General features: G+C 37.5%; 1 protein-coding gene across 2 annotated transcripts in view; it reads left to right on the top strand.

The window, feature by feature from the left end:
• LOC308494672 (vascular endothelial growth factor receptor kdr-like) overlaps positions 1 to 20,740 on the top strand; it is a 334,242-nt gene that overhangs the window by 60,733 nt on the left and 252,769 nt on the right. For both annotated transcript variants that reach the window (XM_081042530.1, XM_081042529.1), the window contains one exon: positions 13,350 to 13,446. In XM_081042530.1, the coding sequence (XP_080898656.1) occupies positions 13,350 to 13,446 (97 nt within the window). The remainder of the gene's footprint in view (positions 1 to 13,349; positions 13,447 to 20,740) is intronic.

The following is a 20,740-nucleotide window of genomic DNA, read 5'->3' as shown; positions in this document are numbered from 1 at the left end:
AACTCAGTGACTTATCTCAGGTAGACTTGAAGTAGATCCCTAACTCTTCAGTCCAGTCTTTCCTGGAATCAGGGCAACATAGAAGCCAAAGTAGGGGTTGGATATCTAATTAAAGAGGGAACCATTACACTGTTACTGCTTCCTTTGAAGTGGGAGGAGGATTTCAAACCTGCAAACAGATGAAGCTGAAGTTGCTTGTGAAAGGCCCACTACTTCTTAGCGAGTCTCAGAGTTAAACCAATAAACAGGGAACAAGATCATTCCTTTAAACTCATGTACTGAACCCACCCTTCTGGATCTTTGCAAAATGGCTGCACATGTAATTTGGTTGCTGTTGGTGAGCCATAGCCTGCTTGTTCAGTGTTCTGAAAAATTAACGTGGACATGGCAGAGTGAGTTTGAATTTTCTCTACTAGGTCTTTTCAATTTCCAACTTTCATTTGCTTTATTTAGAACTAATATCTGTTTGTTGTTGTTCATGCGTCTGAGTGAGATTCTTGAAACCTGAGACAGCACATGTCTCAACTAGTTCAATAAAGATGGTTTCTGCCTGATGTTGATGCCCGGTGTTCAAGCCCCAAACCATCCAAAAGACGAAGTGTTTTAGTATGAATTGTCCACTTGCGGCCTTTCCTTGATCCTGATTACTGCTCTCACAGCTCTGATATGAGGGTTACACAATGTAGCTCAAATATTCCAACCTAACAGCATTTGTCCTTGTGCCCTGACCAACAATCTTCTCCATGCTCAACTTTGCCCTTGGGGAATCTTTCTATCTGTCATTGTCCTCAGGGTACTTTCCCACCTGGAAGACCCACTCCTTTCCTGCTAGTCACATTCCACCAGATCTTTGACATCTAACTGAAATGCTACTTCCTCAATGAAGTTCTTCTAATCACCCTGCCTTTCAGTGGCTCTCTCACACCTCTTCTCTAGGGCATTGTTGGTAGCACCTTCATATGTAGAACATCTCAGGTTCTCTGAATATTCGTGATTTGGGGATATGTCTTATATCTTTTTCTGTCAGTGTTAGCTCCTAAAGCCTGGTTTATCTTGTTCATCCCTATTTCTGCCCTCTACCCTCAGCATGTAGCCCAGGATATGGCATATAATAGGCTAAATGTGAATGAATCCTCTGCCCATTTCTAATTGGGTTGTTTGTTTTTTTGGTGTTGAGTTTAATGAGTTTTTTTAAAAATAAATTTTGGATATTAACCCCTTATCAGATGTATCATTGACAAATATCTTCTCCCATTCAGTAGGATGCCTTTTTGTTTTATTGATGGTTTCCTTTGTTGCGAAAAAAAACAAAAAACTCTTTAGTTTGTTTTAATCCCATGTGTTTATTTTTTCTTTTACTTCCCTTGCCTGAGGGGATATATCAGTAAAAATATTACTAATGATAACACTTGCAAAATTACTTCATATATTTTCTCCTAGGAGTTTTATGGTTTCAGATCTTACATTTAAGTCTTTAATTCATTTTGAATTTATTCTTGTATATGGTGTGAACAAACAGATATATGAAAAAATGCTCAAACTCACTAATCATTAGAGAAATGCAAATAAAAACCACAATGAGATACCATCTCACTCCAGTCAGAATGGCTATCATCAATAAATCAACAAACAACAAGTGCTGGTGAGGCTGTGGAGAAAAGGAATCCCTCATGCACTGTTGTTGGGATTACAGATTGGTGCAGCCTCTATGGAAGTCAGTATGGAGGTATCTCAGAAAATCAGAAATGGAACTACCTTATGACCCAGCAATTCCACTCTTAGGTATCTATCCAGAGAAATCCAAAACACTAATTTGGAAAGATTTATGCACCCCTATGTTTATTGCAGTGCTATTCAAAATAGCCAAGACATGGAAACAACAGAAATGTCCATAGGTAGATGACTGGATCAAGAAACTCTGGTACATTTCTACAATGGAGTATTACTCAGCCATAAAGAAGAATGAAATCTTACCATTTGCAACAATATGGATGGACCATTATGCTAAGTGAAATAAGTCAGAGGGAGAAAGACAAATACCATATGATCTCATTTATATGTGGAATCTAAAGAATAGAATAAATGAACAAACTAATCAGAAACAGTCTCAGAGATATAGAGAAAAAACTGAGGGTTGTTAAAAGGGAGGGGGGTGATGATGAGGGAGAAGGTGAGGGGATTAGAAAACACAATTGGTAAACACAAGATTGTCACAGGGATACGAGAAAGGCAGTTTGGAGAATATAATAAATAATGTTGTAAAGATTTTGTAGGGTATCTGATGGACACTTGTCTTATTAGGGAGACCACTAGGGGTAGTAGATTGGGGGAAAGGGGTTACAAAAATGTGAATGAGTAACTGGTATCACCTCACTATTCAGGTCAACATTACCCTTATGTTTTGATTTTGACATATAGATTTTTTTTCTCTATTTGTCTCCATCACTGCTAACCGCGTAGGGCGGTAAGCTCGCAGAGGGCAGGGATGTAATCTGTATATGTTTTCTTTAAACAGGATCTAGTAGAGTCTTAAACTTGCATTTTCATACAGTGGAAAGACCATTGACTTTCGAGTCAGTAATTCTTGGTTAGAATCCTGATGCTACCAATTAATAGCTGTGTAACCTTGGATAAGTTTTTTTATCTCTCTGAAGCTTCAATTTTTTTTTGTCTATAAAATAGAAATGATAATATGTATATTTCAGAGGCATTGTGAAACTGAAAATAAACTACACATGAAAGGCACTTAACATATTTAGTGATTATAAGATTTTCCCCTCTCCTCTTCCTCTTTAATTCCTTTGAGTATAGTCTAGTCACTGGAAGGAAGCTGAAGTGGACAACCAGGACTGGATTCTAGTCTTTGTTCTGCCATTTACTCACTATGTATCCTAAGGCAAGTTTCATCCTCTTTGGGCTTGGTTCTTTCATCTGTAAAATGGAGATGGTGATAATTTCTGTTTTCTTTCCCTCATATGTTTATTAAGACAATCAAATAAGATAGTAAAAACAAAGAGTTTCTTTAAAATGTCTAAATATAAGATATGGTTATTGTTATGTTCTGATAAATACTTTTGAGGGATAATGGCACAACACACACGCTAATTTGAAATTGACAGAACTCACCTGACTGTGTCCTTATTCATTCAAAATTCTTATTGTTCCATTTGGGTCCCTATTTTTTTCTATCTGGTCATTTCCAAGACAAATGGCTTTACCTATGGCCAAAACATGAACTGATCAACTATGATGGAATTAAGTGATGGGGACATGATTTTATCTTTGCCTCTGATTCCAGGTCATCTTTACCTGGGTAAGTTAGACCAAAGTTATTTTCCTGAGCATTCTGGGTATCCTCCGTTTTGTAGTTTTGGTTTCTTCTCCAGCAAGAATGTATTATTTCAGTGGTCACAAGGAGAGAAAGGTGAGAGAAAAGATTCAAGTGTAATCTTCCTAGCCTCCTGGTGAGTTCATGACTATAGATGAAAAACCATCAAATGAGATTTCTGCAAGACAAGGTAGCACTAGATGGGGGATTCCCTATCATTGAAAATGGAAAAGCTTCATACTTAGCATTTGATATTTAGAAGGAGAAAAATGTAAAGTACTTCTCCAAAGCCTGGAGATCTCCAGGAGGTGAGAAAAAGTTACTGAAATTCTTAATTGTGGTGAAGTGGGGAATGCTGCCTGCTCTTCCTAATGAGAATCTCAGAAAAGCACAGGGGAAGGGCAGTGTTGCTGACAAGATTGGCCTTGGCTTTTGTTAGAATTACCAAGAAAAGGACCAACCAAGAAAAGGAGTCGTTTGGGATCTACCAGTTTTATCAACTTTATTGAGCTAGTATTTACATAGAATGAAAAGCACATTTCAATGGACTTTTACAAATGTAAAAGTATCCATATATATCAGGAGATTTTGAAGCCTCATCTGAGGGACTTTTAAACCACAATTTGGTGGTGAGCATGCTATAATGCATACAGATATTGAATGATAATGTTGTACACCTGAAACTTATGTGTTATTAACCAGTATTACCTCAATTAAAAAGAAGTTCTGTCAGCAGGAAGTCTTGATCCAGAAGTATCTGCTCAAAGACAAGGCAAGACCCAGAGGTTGTATATAGAATTCTTTAGTTGTGTTATCAGTATATTAGCAAAGGAAAGAATAGTAGGTTACAGTTTGCTCTAAACAAAGAAGCCTATATAATTGTGGCTTAAAATAAGAGGGTAGTAGAGATGTCTGGAGGCAAGCAGTCCAGAGCTTTGCTCTATAAGCTCATTGAGGGACCCAGGCTCCTTCTCTCTTACTGCTCCACTATGTCTAGGGTATTGTCGTATCCACATGGTCCACCACCACATATATATTTCAAGTACAAGAAAGAGGGAAAGTAGGCAATTGAAAAGCACACTCCTATTCTTTACATTATAACCTGGAACAACTTTAACCCACCATTTTTATTTGCATCCAATTAGTCAGAACATGGTCATATACATAGGAGGGAAGTGAGGATTTATAGTGTTTATTCTGGGCAGCTATGTACCGAGCTACAAACTCCATTACTGTGTTAGACAATTTTTGTCACAAGATAATTCACTTTTCTTGCCACAGGTGGTTACTCTAGGCCAAGTGACTGATTGTTAGCTCCTTAGCATGCATCTATGAGGATTTTGTTCCCTGCACTCACCAGAGAAACTGGAGCCTTCTCCTCTGACCTATCTATTCAGTCTCAGTCAGAAAGTACTCAATAGTCGAGTTCCAGCTGAACAGTCCACCATTGCCTCTTTGCCTTACCTCTACCCCTAACCAGCAGGGAACTGCCAGGCAAGTAAACATACCCTTCCCAATGCTCTGATCTCTAAAATTCTACTTTTATTTTTCGTTGTTACAATGCAAAACTTACAAGTCTTGTTTGGGTCTTTTTTGATTTATAGTTGACTGCAAATGTTCTGAACTCTGGGGCTATTTTCATCAAATCCCTCCTGTAAATCACACCATACAAACTGTATTTCTTCCCTTCTCCTTAATCATTTTTTATCCTCCCCCACTTACCACATCCATCAATCAGGCTGGTCAAGCCAGGACTCAGGGCCCTGATAAGGCTGTCTCTGTGTTTCATGTTCCATTTTCCTCTGGAAACTGCTCTGGGAAATCAAGTGCTCCTTGTCAATGAAGACAATGGGAGTGAGTAATGAACTGCTACAGTAAAAGGCCAGACTTCTGGAGAAATGGCCTTGAACTCTTCAGATCCCTGTGCAACTTTTCTTGCTCTATAGTTCTGTCTTCTCTGGGAAGCAGACTTCCTCCAGGGCATGACTCTCATGAAGAATCCAGTGAGGATGGGCTTTCATATTCTCCATTTCTTGAGCTTTTAATACCATGGGATGTCAGAGTGAAAGGGGCTTTTTAGAAATCACAAAACCTAGGTAGTCTAGTTCCCTTCCTTTTATGGATAAACTATGACCCAAAGGAAATGAACATGATATATCCAAGATCACGTAGCCAGTCAGCAGCAGGATCTGGCCTAGAAGGTAGGCTTCTTGATACATAAAGGTTAATGTGGATTGAGTGTTGCTATGTATGATGTTTTCTAAGCACTTATATGTATTAACCCACTTAATCCACACAATAGCTCTATCAAGTGGGTGCTATTATTATCATCTCCATTTTACAGATAAGAAAACTGAGGCCCAGATTGGTTAAGTAATTTGTTCACAATCACAAAACTAATAAGTGGGAGAGTCAGAATACAAACCTAGGGAGTCAGCTCCAAATCTCATACTCATAAGCACTCTGCTTTCCTGTCACTCAGAGTCTGGCAGGACCTGGAAGATTATTTACCCCTGCCTATGCCTGACCTATGATTCTTTTCCTCAGTCAGCCCATGAACATACACTGCAGGTAACACCAAGCCAAGTACTCTTGCCTCAATATTGTGCTTGTGCCTTTAATCAGAGAAGGTTTTCTGACTGTCAATACTGTAGGGCTGATTGATTTCCTCCTCTGAAGGATGCTTGGAATAGGGTCTGTAGCCAGAATTAACAAGGGAATATTTAAAGGAACAGACAGACCCCTGTAGGCCAGTTCTTCCACCCAAACTGTCTTATCTGTCAACTATCTGGCTTACCTGGCAAATACAGAAAACGGCAGACCTTCTCTGGAAATGGCAACAACTGCGTACTGCTAATCCCAGGAAATTTCCCACCCACAGCCTATCTGCAGAGAGGCAGCTGCAGATTCTGTGAGATGGAACCACAGTGGATTGTATACTGTAGGCTCGCTGCTGCTGAACTGACTCCTTCAGCCTGCTTTATGCTCTACCTTGTGGCATTTGTAGTGCTTATTGCTCTTCCTGAAGGAAAGTCATCGCAGCAAGGAGGTCACAGGAGGGGACACATGTACAATTTTAGTTTATACTGTCCTTTGGAAGCGTAGTTTTAAGAAAATGGAAGAGATGCTTCTAGTTATCTATACTCTTCAGAAATTGCAAAAATGTATAGATCATATGTGCCGCAGGCTTCTTTGGGGGTACAGGGAAAGAAAGCAAAGCAGAAGACACAAAGAAACTGACAGCCTGCAGAGGGGGAAGGGAAACGAAAGGAGAGCACTTTCTGTGAGTCTCTGGAGTGCCATTATTAAGAAGTGTCCCCTTAGCTTCCTTCATGGTGTTTCCTCTTCATCAGCAATTGGCACACCCAGAAAGCATTTCTAGCCCTTATGCAAGGACAAGAAAGTATCTGCCTGACCTCGGCCTGTAATCAACAATAGAGGCAATCTTTTGGTTACCAATTTGTGCTTTCTAATCCCTTTACCTTCTCCCTCTTCCCCACCCCCCTTCCAATTACCAACCATTAGTTTTTCCTCTATATTTCTGTTTCTTTTGCTCATTTATTCTTTTCTTTAGATTACACATATAAGTGAGATCATATGGTATTTTTCTTTCTCCGTCTGACTTATTTCACTTAGCATAATATTCTCTAGGTCCATCCATACTGTTACAAATGGTAAGATTTCATTCTTCTTTGTGGCCAAGTAATACTCCATTGTATAAATGTACCACAGTTTCTTAATCCAGTAGTCTACTGGTGGGCATTTCTGTTGTTTTCATGTCTTGGGTATTGTGTATAGTGCTGCAATTAACGTAGGGGTGCACATGTTTTTCAAATTAGTGTTTTGGGTTTTGCTGGATAGATACCTAAGAGTGAAATTGCTGGGTCATAAGGTAGTTCTATTTCCAGTGTTTTGCAATACCTTGATACTGATTTCCATAGAGGCTGCACCAATCTGCAATCCCACCAACAGTGCATGAGGGATCTCTTTTCTCCACATCCTCACCAGCACTTGTTGTTTGTTGATTTATTGATGATAGCCATTCTGACCAGAGTGAGATGGTATCTCATTGTGGTTTTTATTTGCATTTCTCTAATGATTAGTAAGGTTTGTGGAATATAATCAATAATGTTGCAAAGATTTTGTAGGGTGTCCAATGGATACTTGTCGTATTAGGGAGTCCACTTCATGCATGGTATAGATGCCTGACCGCTGTGCTGTATACCTGAAGCTGAAGCTGAGTAATAATTAATGTCAACTATAATTTAATATGTATATAGTCACAGGGTGGGGAGTACCACATAGGGAATAGAGTCAATGAAATTGTAACAGCTATATACAATGTCAGAGGGGTAGTAAATTGGGGGAAAAGGGTTATCACTTTGTGAGGGGTATAAATGTCTAACTACTACATTGTTTTGTACACCTGAAACTGATAATAAAAAAAGAAATGTCCCCCTCTACTCCCTAGCTTTCTTCATGGTGTTTCCTCTTCATCAGCAATTGGCACACTCAGAAAGTATTTCCAGCCCTTATGCAAGGACAAGAAAGTATCTGCCTGACCTTGGCCTTTGATTAACAAGAGAGACCATTTTGATCCAAGCAGCTCCTTCAGAAGGATACACTTTTCTGCTGCTGATGTATTGACAAACCCGACCTGGATTTTCCTCTTGACAAATGTTGGCATAAAGGGGTAGAAGTGAGTTTGCCTCACCACCAGTAGCTCTAGAGTTTGGGGTATTATTTGGCAGAGGCTTGAAAAGAACATGTCTGGGTGTCAACTCTAGATGAAAATGATTTGGAGGGGAAATGGCTGTATGAGATGCAGGAAAGAATTTGGTTTGAGACTTCTTTGTTCCCTCATTCTTTTTAGCTCTAAGCCCCATGTATCTAGGGAAGTTATAAATACTTCATTCTCACTCTTTTTCCAGATGTATTCTTGTCAAAGCATCAAAGCAGCTTAATGATTGTCAGAGGCAGTGCTGACATTCAACCACAATGCACTGAGATACTGGTTAGAACCGTATACTATAGTGGTTGGTTAGGAGTACAGTCTTTGGAACCAACTGCTTGGGTTAAATCATAATGCTACCACTTACTAAGTGTGTAATCTTGGGCAACTTAATCTCTCTTTTTTAACTTAGTTTTTGTTTTTTTTTACATTTGGTAAAATGGGGATAATAGTAGTACTTATTGATACTTGTAATATCCCTTAATAAGTGTTAGCCATGCTTGAATCCTATTCACTCTTGTTATTTTTCTCGCCAGCACAGGACTAAGATACTTTCTGTCTAGGCCCCGTGTCAACAGTTCAAATTTGTGTCGGAATTTTTCTCTTTCAAGCTGTTGGATTTTCGCTACTGACTTTTTAAAAAACATGTTTCTTCCTTTAAGTCCAGGAAATATATACAAAGGTGCTTCTTTAGCTTTCCCTTATTTAATCCGCTTTCCTACGTTTTTTAAAATTTATTTTACTTCTAAAGCATAGTTTCTTTACAAACCCAAGTCCTATAACCTCTTGCTCCAAAGCAATAGCAAGGTGCACATGTTCCCAGTTCGAGGTCTTCTCAGTTCAGCCATTAGTGCATCCAACCCTTAGGTATATTTTCATTATTTTGGCCCTATCAGAATTAAACTGTTACTCTTGTTAACAACCACAGAATTCAGAAGAAGAAGGATCACACAGTCCTCAGATGCACCCATTCTGTCTCTGTGTTACTCTGTACTTTTTGTGTACACCCCAAACTCTTTCCACCTGGCATTCACATTGAATTTGAACATATTTTGTTAGACAAGGCAACTCCCAACCCTTTTTCTCTCTGTTTCCTGAGGACTGCCCCTCCATCACTTCCAAGGAAAACATACTCTTAGCCAGTGGGGCAGAAGTCCAGAAAATCTGAGCAAGTTTAAGATGAAGGGAGAAACAGCAAGAGACCAGCAGAAGGGCATGTACTAAGTGAATGGGGTTTGGAGGTCATCATCCCTAACATTAGAGAGACATGCACATTTCTTCTCCCTTTTTCTTTCCCTTTGTCTGCAGTTGGTACGTGTGTGGCTCCAGAGGGTGATTATGATCTAGCAGAAAGGGAATCTGACCAGAGCCAGATATTTGACTTTTTTAAAAATATATATTTTTCATTAGTTTCAGGTGCACAATGTAGTTTGTCCCAGGTGTTTCCTGGATCAAACTTGTGTGGCTTTTAGGCAAGGCAACTTCTTGGTCTTGGTCTTTCTCATAAGAAAAATGGAGCTAATAACATATCCTTCATGGAGATGCTAGAAGTAATTTATGGGTGTGTGTATATAATATGTTTGGCAGAATAGAAAAACACTAAGTATAATGTAGGAGGGACTCCTTAACCCATCCCTAGAAGCCCAGAGACAACAGTTGTGGGAGTGTTCTGTATGTATGTATGTGTATGTGTGTTCACTTGTACATGTGTGGTAAAGTCCTTCCTGCATATAAAAGACTGTGTTCCAGGTGTACCTGGTTCACCATTTTTTTTCCTATTTAAATGCTTTTTATTTCTGTTCCTTGCCTCATTTCTGGGATCTCCAGTATGATGTTGGACAGGAGTCACTATTTGATTAAACTTCTCTCACCAGAAAAGGCAAATTTCCCCCCCAAAATAGGAGTTGGGGACTATAAACAGTATTATTAAAGAATTCTAGCATTTTTCAAAAAACAAAACCAAAACCAACAGCTAGTTGTGGTACTTGGGCTACCAAGCTATACTGAACACAAGTGTCCTGGGAGCTCATGGAAACATTTCCGTCTCCACACACACAATTTTATATTCCCAGGTGGAACCCAGATGCAGGAGACAGTTTCTTAGCCTTGATTATTTATGTCAGTGGTGGACATTATAGGCACCAAGACAGAAAGTTAAGAAAATTACTGCTGTGTAATCATCATCATCATCATCATCATCATCACTTAATGGATAACATGTTTTCAATGTATTAACTTATTTAATTCTCACCTCAAACCTATGTGATAAGTTTTGTTATTATCCTCATTATATATATGAGACAACTGTGACAGAGTTAAGTAATTTCCCCATGATTACATAGGTAATAAATGGTAGAACTGGCTCCTAAACCCAGGTGGTCTGCCTCCACATTCTGTGTTCTTAACCTCTGTACTAGATATGATGAATTACTGAAATATTTCAAACCACATAATTTATTCACTCAACAAGCATTTATTAAATTGATTACTCCCTTGTGTGGGCTCCCACAGCTCTTTTTCATACCTTTTGTAGCATTTAATATATTCAATGCAATCATTTGTTGATGTCTGTTTTTCTTACTAGACTGGGAGCTCTTTGAGGGTAAAGACCGTGCCTGAAGCCTGTTTCATTCACGGTATCACTTATACTAGAACATGGCATGTTCTTTGAGCTGGCCATGGGGCAACCTCTGCTATGTGCTTTGGAGTCAGGTAAATAAACACAGTCTCCAGCATCAGGGAGCTCCCAATTTCTGAGATGGCCAGGCATAAGAAAGGTGGCATTCCACCATAAGGCAGAGTGAAATGAGACCTATAATTATGGTCCTTACAGTTTGTTGCTGGAACCTCAGGTAAAGGATCAATTAACTCTCAATGAACTTGGAATAAAATGTTCTGGGTAATATTGCTATGAAATATAATATAAAATAACACCATCACTCAATACAATTTAGCTTTAGTTCTATTTTAGTCAATTTCTTGGACATTTTGGCATTAGGGCATTAGCCCTGGTATTCAGACAAAGACAAACTATACTTCATAGATGCAAACAGCACAGTTTAATGTAATGAGCCATTAAAGACACACATCAGAGTCATGCAGACTCAAGGTTGAATCCCAGCCCTTCCACTTATAGGCTATCTGACTCTGAATCTCAGGTTTCTTTTTTTTAGCCTTAGTTTTCTGAATTGCTGAAAAAGGTAATAATAGTACTTACCAGAGAGAGTTGTTGTGTTAATCCAATGGGTTAAAACAAATAAAACTATTAATAGATTTAGTAGGTACTGAATAAATAATAGTTTCCTTTCATTTCAAACAATTAACAATAAATATATTTGTTTGCTGGCTTATTTACTTAAGTTTTATTTAGTTATTTTGAATAGGCAATTTATTCTCATGGTATGTAATTGAAAACATACATAAGGGTGTTGTACAGGTCAGCTGCAGCTGCAAAAATACTTCCTAGCAAAATAACCCCAAACCCAGCACCGGTATCACATATATTAAACAAAGGACTTCTATGACAGTATCTGCAAACAACTCCCACAACTCAAAAAAGAAAACAAAAAGACAAGTACCACCCCCACCAAAGACACAAATATTTGAACAGACACTTCTTAAAAGAACTTATATGGATGGCCAATAAGCATATGAGACTATGTACTACATTATTAATCGTCAGAGAAATGCAAATTAAACCCCAATTAGATACTGCTGCATACCCTTTAGATTGGTTATAATTATAAAATACTGACCATATGAAATGTTCCCCAAAAGGTGGGTCAACTGGAACACCCATTCTGTTGCTAGTGAGAATGCAAAATGGTCCAAACACTTTGGAAAACAGTTTGTCAGATTCTTAAAAAGCTAAACATATGCCCATTACATGCCCCAATCATTCCACTCCTAAGTATTTATCTAAGATAAATGACGCTGTATGCCCACACAAAGACTTACATGAATGCTCATAGCAACTCTATTCATAATAGCGCCAAATCAGAAACAACCCAAATGTCCATGAACAGGTGGATAAACAAAATGCAATATATCCAAGCAATGGAATACTGCTTGGAAATATAAAAGAAGGGACTTTCGATATATACTATAACAGGAATGTGTTTCAAAATCATTATTCTGAGTAAAAGAAGCCAAGTATGAGAGTATATACAATTCAATTTATTTAAAATTGTAGAAAATTCAAACTGATCTATAGTGAAAGAAAGCATGTCATTGATTGCCTGGGGCAGGGGTGGAAAGACAGATGGATTACAAAGGGGTACAGGGAAACTTGGGGGTGATAGATATTTATCTTCATTGAAGTGATAGTTTCATGTGTGTATACATACAGTAAAACTGATAAGATTTTAAAATTTATATTTGTGCTGTTTTTTTACTTTAATTATACCTAATTAAGTTATGTTTAAACAACATCAGTGCCATACCATATTAAATATTTACTTCTTGCTCATGCAACTGTGGGTCTTCTGGTGTTCTGATGATCTAGAGTGATTCTACTGGGTTTAGCTTGAGCCTGTGGGGCCTAGATCTGCTCCAGTTGTCTCTCGTTTTTCTTGGACCAGCAGCCTACCTAGGTCCAGTTTTGTTACAGTGATGGCAGAAGAGGAAGAGATTGAACAAGAACATGCAGTGTCTTGTAACACTTCAGACTGACATTGGTGCACTATCATTTCAACTCAAATTCCATTCTCTAAAATCAAGTCTCATGACCAAACCCAACATCAGTGAGGTGGTAAAATAGACTTTTTGAACTCTATTGGGTAGTACTGAAAAGTAATTGCAAACAATGATTCAGAGCATCACAGGTGTATACAGTGAAAAGTCTCCATTACATCCACTATTCTGTACCATCCTAGTTTTCCTCCCCCCAAAATTAGGCAACCACCAACACCTAATTTTTGGTGTCTTCCAGTTATATGCCTGCATAAGTAAATATCTTCATTTTCTTCTTTTACATAAATGGTTATATGCTATACATACTGTTTTGTATTTTGCTTTTTATTTGATTTATTTTGGAGACTGTGCTATACTATTACATAAAAAGCTTTCTTTTTTCTGTTTTACTTCTGTATATGCCCTCATGTGTAGGTACCATAATTTAATCAGTCCCTTATCTACAGGCATTTTACCTGTTTCTAATAGTTTGCTATTACAGAAAATGCAGCAATTGGCCTCTCATACACATCAATTTATACACGTGAAATGATATTTGGATACATCTGATGACTAACTTAAAAAATTCTAAAAGCAATAAATTTTATCTTGGTTCAGGTCTTGCCAGTAAAGAGACACTGATGAAACCAGAACTGAGCATTCTTGGAGATCAAGTGGTGATCCAGGCTGGCGGAATATTTGACATAACCTGCAGGTAATAATATCAAGGCCCTTGAACTTTCCCTTATTAAAAGAACCATGGTAGGGAGCTCAGAAAAGTTGGGTGTTTTTTTTTTTTTATCACACTCCATATTCTTTATTCCTTTTACAACAATAGATAATAAGTTCTGAAAGGTCATATTTCTTGCTATTAGTTTTCACAACATGTGAAAATTCTGGGTGGAGCTGGTTAACTTTTAAGCTGCATCCAGGTGTCTGTCTTTGGTTCCCTTTTCTTATTATTAACTTTTTCACACATTTCAAGAAACTAATTTGACTTTTAAAGTCCTTAATATGCAGAATGTACATTAATTCTTTTGTCAAAGATCTTGCTCTTAACTTATTTGTTTATAACAATGCTAGTAGCACAGCATGTGACCCCGTAGACTCTGCTTTGTCATGGTTACACTTTTTGGAACTATTTTTAAATGTTACCTATTTCCTTGATATCTACAGCATCACATTTCTTGTAGATTCACCTGTAAGTGGCCAAAGGAAAAATTTCATGTTTTCAAAAAATATCTAGAGAACTAAAAGTGAGTTCCTCTTCTTTCCCTTTGTGTTCTTCATTTTGATAATTATTAGAAGATGAAAATTCTAGTAGAAAGAGGATAAGTTCAGTTTGAATGATCCAGGGAAAATCTTACACTATATGAACAGTAAATAATGTAACAGTAAAAAAAAAAAACAGTAAAAAAAATATGGGGGTGGGGGAGAAAAGGCAGGTTAGAGATGGAGATGTGAGAATCACTCAAAGAAACTGGAGGCAAGTTGACACTATATGAATAGAGGAGCATAATAAGGGAGTGTGTGTTGAGTGAGGAGAGGAAAAGGTATAGGTCATAATCTTGAGAAGCCCTTGTGCTTCAAGATTGAATGGGCAGGAAGGGTATTTGGAAAAGTGCATGAAGAATAAGTAAGAAGAATAAACAAGAGAGAATTGTCATAAGTGAGAGGAAGGTTTTAAGAAAAAAGGAGTGGTCAAATTCTGTGGCAGATACACGTGTAGGTGCTCAATAAATGTGTATTGAATCTAACTGAACTGAAAGCAGAGTACAGTGCCCTCTCCTTCTTTAAGCTAGCCAATGCCCCAGTGTATAGGTAAAGGTTAGGTTGTAATGTATGCAATAGGAAACCCAAGTTAACAGTGGGTTTTAGGAAAAAAGTTGAATTAAAAAGACCAAAAGGTGGATATCTGGGGCTAACATCCCAGTCCCATGCAATCATTAGAAACTCAGACTCTTGTATTGTAATCTTCATTAACTAATGGCTTCCACCATGTGGTCCAAAATGGCTACTCAAACTCCACCCATCATGTCTGTATTCAAGCTAGTTTGACAAAAGGAAGGTAAAGAAAGGCATGCCCTCTCTCTCTCTCTCTCTCTCTCTCTCTCTCTCTCTCTCTCTCTCTGTCTCTCTCTCTCGCTTTTGCTCTTGCTCTTGCTCTCTCTGCTCAAACACTTAATTTAATTTTATTTTAAAACAATTTTATTATGTTTCATTTACAGTTGATGAAATATTAGTTTCAAGTGTACAACATAGTGATTAGACATTTATATAACTTATGACGTGATCACCCGATGAATCTAGTACCCATTGACACCGTACATAGTTACTACATTATTGTCTGTATCCCCTATGCTATTACATCCCAGTGACTATTTTGTAACTACCAACTTGTACTTCTTAATCCCTTTCTCCTTTTCACCCATCACACCAATGCTCTTCCCATCTGGCAACTATCAAAATGTTCTCCATATCTATTAATTTGCTTCTGTTTTGTTGTTTGTTTATTTTGTTTTGTTTTTAGATTCCACATATAAGGGAAATCATATGGCATTTTGCTTTCTTTATCTGATTTATTTCACTTAGCATAATACCCTCTAGGTCCATCCATGATGTTGCAAATGGCAAGATTTCATTTTCTTTTTTTTTTCTTTTTTTTTTAATTTTCCACTTGTCTTTATTTTTCATTATTTTTTTATTAGTTTCAGGTGTACAAGACAAGGTAATACTTAGACGTTCATCATTTATATCCCTCACACTGTGAACCCCCCTCCCCCCATCCATTATCCCTCCGACCTCACACCGAGCCATCACATTATATATATAAAATTATAGTTGGCATTCATTAATGTTTAGCTTCTGGTGTACAATGCCATGATCAGGCATCCACATTATCTCTGAGGTGGTCTCCCAAATAGGATGCATGTCCATCGGATACCCAACAAAATCTTTACAACATTATTGAATACGTTCCCCAAATTAATTTTCAAAAAACCCTGAGGCCATCTTGTGGTTACCAGCTGCTTCCTAATCCCTTTACCTTTCCCCTTATCCCCAACCCCCCTCCCGCCCATCTAACAACTCTTGTTTTTTTCTTTGTGTCCTCAAAACTGGCTCTGATTAGTTCATTCACATATTCTTTTCTTTAGATTCCGCATATAAGTGAGATCATATGGTACTTGTCTTTCTCTTTCTGACCTATTTCACTTAACATAATGTTCTCTAGATCCATCCATGTTGTTGCAAATGATAAGATTTCTTTCTTCTTTATGGCTGCGTAATACTCCATTGTATAAATGTACCACAGCTTCTTAATCCAGTCGTCTACCGATGGGCATTTCGGTTATTTCCATATCTTGGCTACTGTGTAAAGTGCTGCAATAAACATAGGAGTGCATACAGATTTTTGAATTGGAGTTTTGGATTTCTCCGGGTAGATGCCTAGGAGTGGAATCACTGGATCATAGGGTAGTTCCATTTTCAGAATCCTAAGATACCTCCATACTGTTTTCCATAGTGGCTGCACGAATCTGCAATCCCACCAACAGTGCACTAACGTTCCCTTTTCTCCACATCCCTGCCAGCATTTGTTGTTTGTTGATTTATTGATGATAGCCATTTTGACTGGAGTGAGGTGGTATCTCATTGTGGTTTTTATTTGCATTTCTCTGATGGTTAGTAGGTTGAGCATTTCTTCATATATCTGCTTGCCTTCTATATGTCCTTTTTAGAAAAATGTCTCCTCAAGTCCTCTGCCCATTTTTTAATTGGGTTGTTTGTTTTTTTGGAGTTGAGTTGAGTAAGTTTTTTATAGATTTGTGATATTAATCCCTTATCAGATATATCATTGGCAAATATGTTTTCCCATTCAGTAGGATCCCTTTTTGTTTTATTGATGGTTTCCTTTGTGGTGAAAAAACTTTTTAGTTTGATGTAATCCCACATGTTTATTTTTTCTCTTACTTCCCTCGTGCGAGGGGATATATCAGTGAAAATCTTACTCCTGGTAATGTCCATGAAGTTTCTTCCTATATTTTCTTGTAGATATTTTATGATTTCAGATCTTACATTTAAGTCTTTAAGCCATTTTGAATTTATTTTTGTATATGGTGTAAGTATTGGGTCCAGCTTCATATTCTTGCATGTGTCTGTCCAGGTTTCCCAACAGCACTTATTGAACAGACTGTCTTTACCCCATCGTACATTCTTGCTTCCATTGTCGTAGATTAGATGGGCATATAGGCATGGATTTACTTCTGGACTCTCTATTCTGTTCCATTGATCTATGTGTCTATTTTTATGCCAGTACCATGCTGTTTTGATTACTGTAGCCTTGTAGTATAGTTTGAAGTCAGGTATCGTTATACCTCACACTTTGTTCTTATTTCTCAAGATTGCTGAGGCTATCCGGGGTCTTTTATGGTCCCATATAAATTTTAGGATTATATGATCTATTTCTGTGAAAAATGTCTTTGGTAGTTTGATAGGAATTGTGTTGAATATGTATACTGCCTTAGGCAGTATGGACATTTTAACTATATTAATTCTTCCTATCCATAAACATGGAATGTGTTTCCATCTATTTATGTCTTCTTTCATTTCTTTCTTCAGTGTCGTATAATTTTCTGAGTACAGATCTTTTACATCTTTGGTTAGATTTATTCCCAGATATTTTATAGTCTTTGGAGGAATTGTAAATGAAATTGCTTTTTTAATTTCTCCTTCTGATATTTTATCATTGGTATATACAAATGCAACTGATTTCCGAATATTAATTTTATATCCTGCTAGTTTACTAAATTCATCTATCAGTTCTAATAGTTTCTTGGTGGAGTCTTTAGGGTTCTCTCTATATAGTATCATATCATCTGCATATAGTGATAATTTTACTTCCTCCTTACCAATTTGGATGCCTTTTATTTCTTTTTCTTGTCTGATTGCTGTGGCTAGAACTTCCAGCACTATGTTGAATAGAAGTGGAGAAAGTGGGCAACCTTGTCTTGTTCCTGATCTTAGGGGGAATGGTTTTAGCTTTTCCCCATTGAGTATGATGTTAGCTGTGGGTTTGTCATATATGGACTTTATTATGTTAAGATATGATCCCTCTTTTCCCACTTTCTTAAGGGTTTTTATCATAAAAGGTTGCTGGATTTTATCAAATGCTTTTTCTGCATCTATTGATATGATCATGTGATATTTATTTTTCATTTTGTTAATGTGGTGTATCACATTAATTGATTTGCGGATGTTGAACCACCCTTGCATGCCAGGGATGCATCCCACTTGATCATGGTGTATGATCTTTTTAATGTATTGCTGAATTCTGTTCTCTAATATTTTGTTGAGAATTTTTGCGTCTATATTCATTAGAGATATCGGCCTGTAGTTTTACTTTTTTTTGTGGTGTCTTTGTCTGCTTTTGGGATCAGGGTGATAGTGGCTTCGTAAAAAGTGTTTGGGAGTCTTCCTTCCTTCTGGATTTTTTGGAAGAGCTTGAGGAGAATAAGTGATAATTCTTTTTTGAACGTTTTGAAAAATTCACCTGTAAAGCCATCTGGTCCAGGGCTTTTGTTTGTTGGGAAATTATTGATTACTGATTCAATTTCCCTGGTGGTAATCAGACTGTTCACGTTTTCTGTTTCTTCTTGAGTTAGCCTTGGAAGGTTGTGCGCCTCTAGAAAATTGTCCATTTCTTCCAGATTGTCAAATTTGTTGGCATATAGTTGCTCATAGTAATTTCTTAAAATTTTTTGTATTTCTGTGGTGTCTGTTGTCACTTCTCTTCTTTCATTTCTGATTTTATTAATTTGGGTCCTCTCTCTCCTTTTTTAATGAGTCTGGCTAAAGGTTTGTCAATTTTGTTTATCTTCTCTAAGAACCAACTCTTGGATTCATTGATCTTTTGTATTGTTTTTCTGGTTTCTATTTCATTTATTTCTGCTCTGATCCTTATTATCTCCTTCCTTGTGCTCCCTTTGGGCTTATTTTGCTGTTGTTTTTTCAGATCCCTTAAGTGTGAAGATAAACTGTCAATTAGTGATGTTTCTTGTTTCTTTAGGTAGGCCTGCAGTGCTATGAACTTCCCTCTTAGGACTGCTTTCGCAGCATCCCATAGATTTTGGGTCGTCGTGTTCTCATTCTCATTTGTCTCGAGATATCTTTTGATTCCTTCTTTGATCTACTGCTTGACCCATTCATTATTTAGTAACATGTTATTCAGCCTCCATGAATTGGTGTGTTTTTTGGTTTTTTTTCCCTGTAGTTCATTTCTAATTTTATAGCACCGTGGTCATAGAAGACAATTGGTATGATTTCAATTTTCTTAAATTTTATCAAGGCTTGTTTTGTGTCCTAACATATGATCTATCTTGGAAAATGGTCCATGTGCACTTGAGAAGAACGTGTATTCTGCAGCATTGGGGTGAAATGCTCTGAAAATATCAATTAAATTCAACTGCTCCAAAGTATCATTTAAGGCTGTTGTTTCCATATTGATTTTCTGTCTGGAGGACCTGTCCCTTGTTATCAGAGATGTGTTGAAGTCCCCTAGTATGATAGTGTTGCTGTTGATCTGTGTCTTTATGTCCATCAGTACCTGTTTTATATATTTAGGTGCTCCTATGTTAGGTGCATAGATGTTTACTAGGGTTATGTCCTCTTGCCGGATTGATCCCTTTATTATTATATAGTGCCCATCTTTGTCTTTTAATATGTTCTTCATTTTAAAGTCTATTTTGTCAGATATAAGTATTGCAACTCCTGCTTTTTTTTCGCTTCCATTTGCATGAAATATGTTACTCCAACCCTTCACTTTCAGCCTGTGTGTGTCTTTTGATCTGAAATGAGTCTCTTGTATACAGCATATACAGGGGTCTTGCTTCCTTATCCACTCAGCCACCCTATGTCTCTTGATTGGCGCATTTAATCCATTTACATTTAAAGTGATTATTGATAGGTACATAGTTATTGCCATTTTTAAATTTGTAGTAAATTGTTTTCATCTTTCTTCTATTTACAGAAGTCCTTTTAGTATTTCTTGCAATGCTGGCTTGGTTGTAATAAATTCTTTCAGTTTATTCTTTTCTGGGAAGCTCTTTATCTCTCCATCAACTTTAAATGATAGCCTTGCTGGATAGAGCAATCTAGGTTGTAGGCCTTTGTGTTCCATCACTTTGAGTATCTCCTGCCACTCTCTCCTGGCCTTCAATGTTTCTGTAGAAAAGTCATTTGATAGCCTTATGGGAGTTCCCTTGTACGTAACCTTCTGCCTTTCTCTTGCTGCTTTTAAGATTCTCTCTTTGTCTTTAAGCTTTGCCATTTTAACTATAATGTGTCTTGGTGTGGGCCTGTTTGGGTTGATCCTGGTTGGAACTCTCTGCACTTCCTGGGCTTGTATGTTGGTTTCCTTCATCAGGTTAGGGATTTTTCGGACATTATTACCTCAAATATGTTCTCAATCCCTTGCTTCCTCTCTTCGCCTTCTGTTATTCCTATGATGCGCATGTTGTTGCGCTTGATGTTATCCCAGAGGTCTCTTAACCCATCTTCATGATTTTTTATTCTTTTTTCTTTCTGTTGTTCAGTTTGAGTGATCTCTGCTAACTTGTCTTCTAAGTCGCTGATTCGATCCTCTGCTTCATCTAACCTGCTGGTCATTCCTTCAAGTGAGTTCTTAATTTCGGTAATTGTGTTCTTTAGTTCTAGCTGGTTGTTCGTTAAGATTTCTACATCCTTTTGTAGTTCTAACTGGTTGTTCTTTATGATTTCTATGTCCTTCTTTATGTCTTCTCTAAGCTCCTTAAACATTCTTATCACCAGTGTTCTGAACTCTGTCTCTGACAGTTTGGTTACCTCTGCTTCATTTGGTTCCAGTTGTGGAGGTTTCTTCTGTTCTTTTATTTGGGACATGTTTCTTTGTCTCCCCATTCTGACTGACTCTCTGTGTTTGCTTTGATGTATTAGGAAGATCCCCTAGAGCTCTTAGTTCTTGCTGGGTTATCTTA

This window comes from Rhinolophus hipposideros (assembly GCF_964194185.1).
Source record: "Rhinolophus hipposideros genome assembly, chromosome: X".
NCBI lineage: Eukaryota > Metazoa > Chordata > Mammalia > Chiroptera > Rhinolophidae > Rhinolophus > Rhinolophus hipposideros.
The sequence above is the reverse complement of the archived record's forward strand: the minus strand, read 5'-3'. Positions and strand labels throughout refer to the sequence as shown.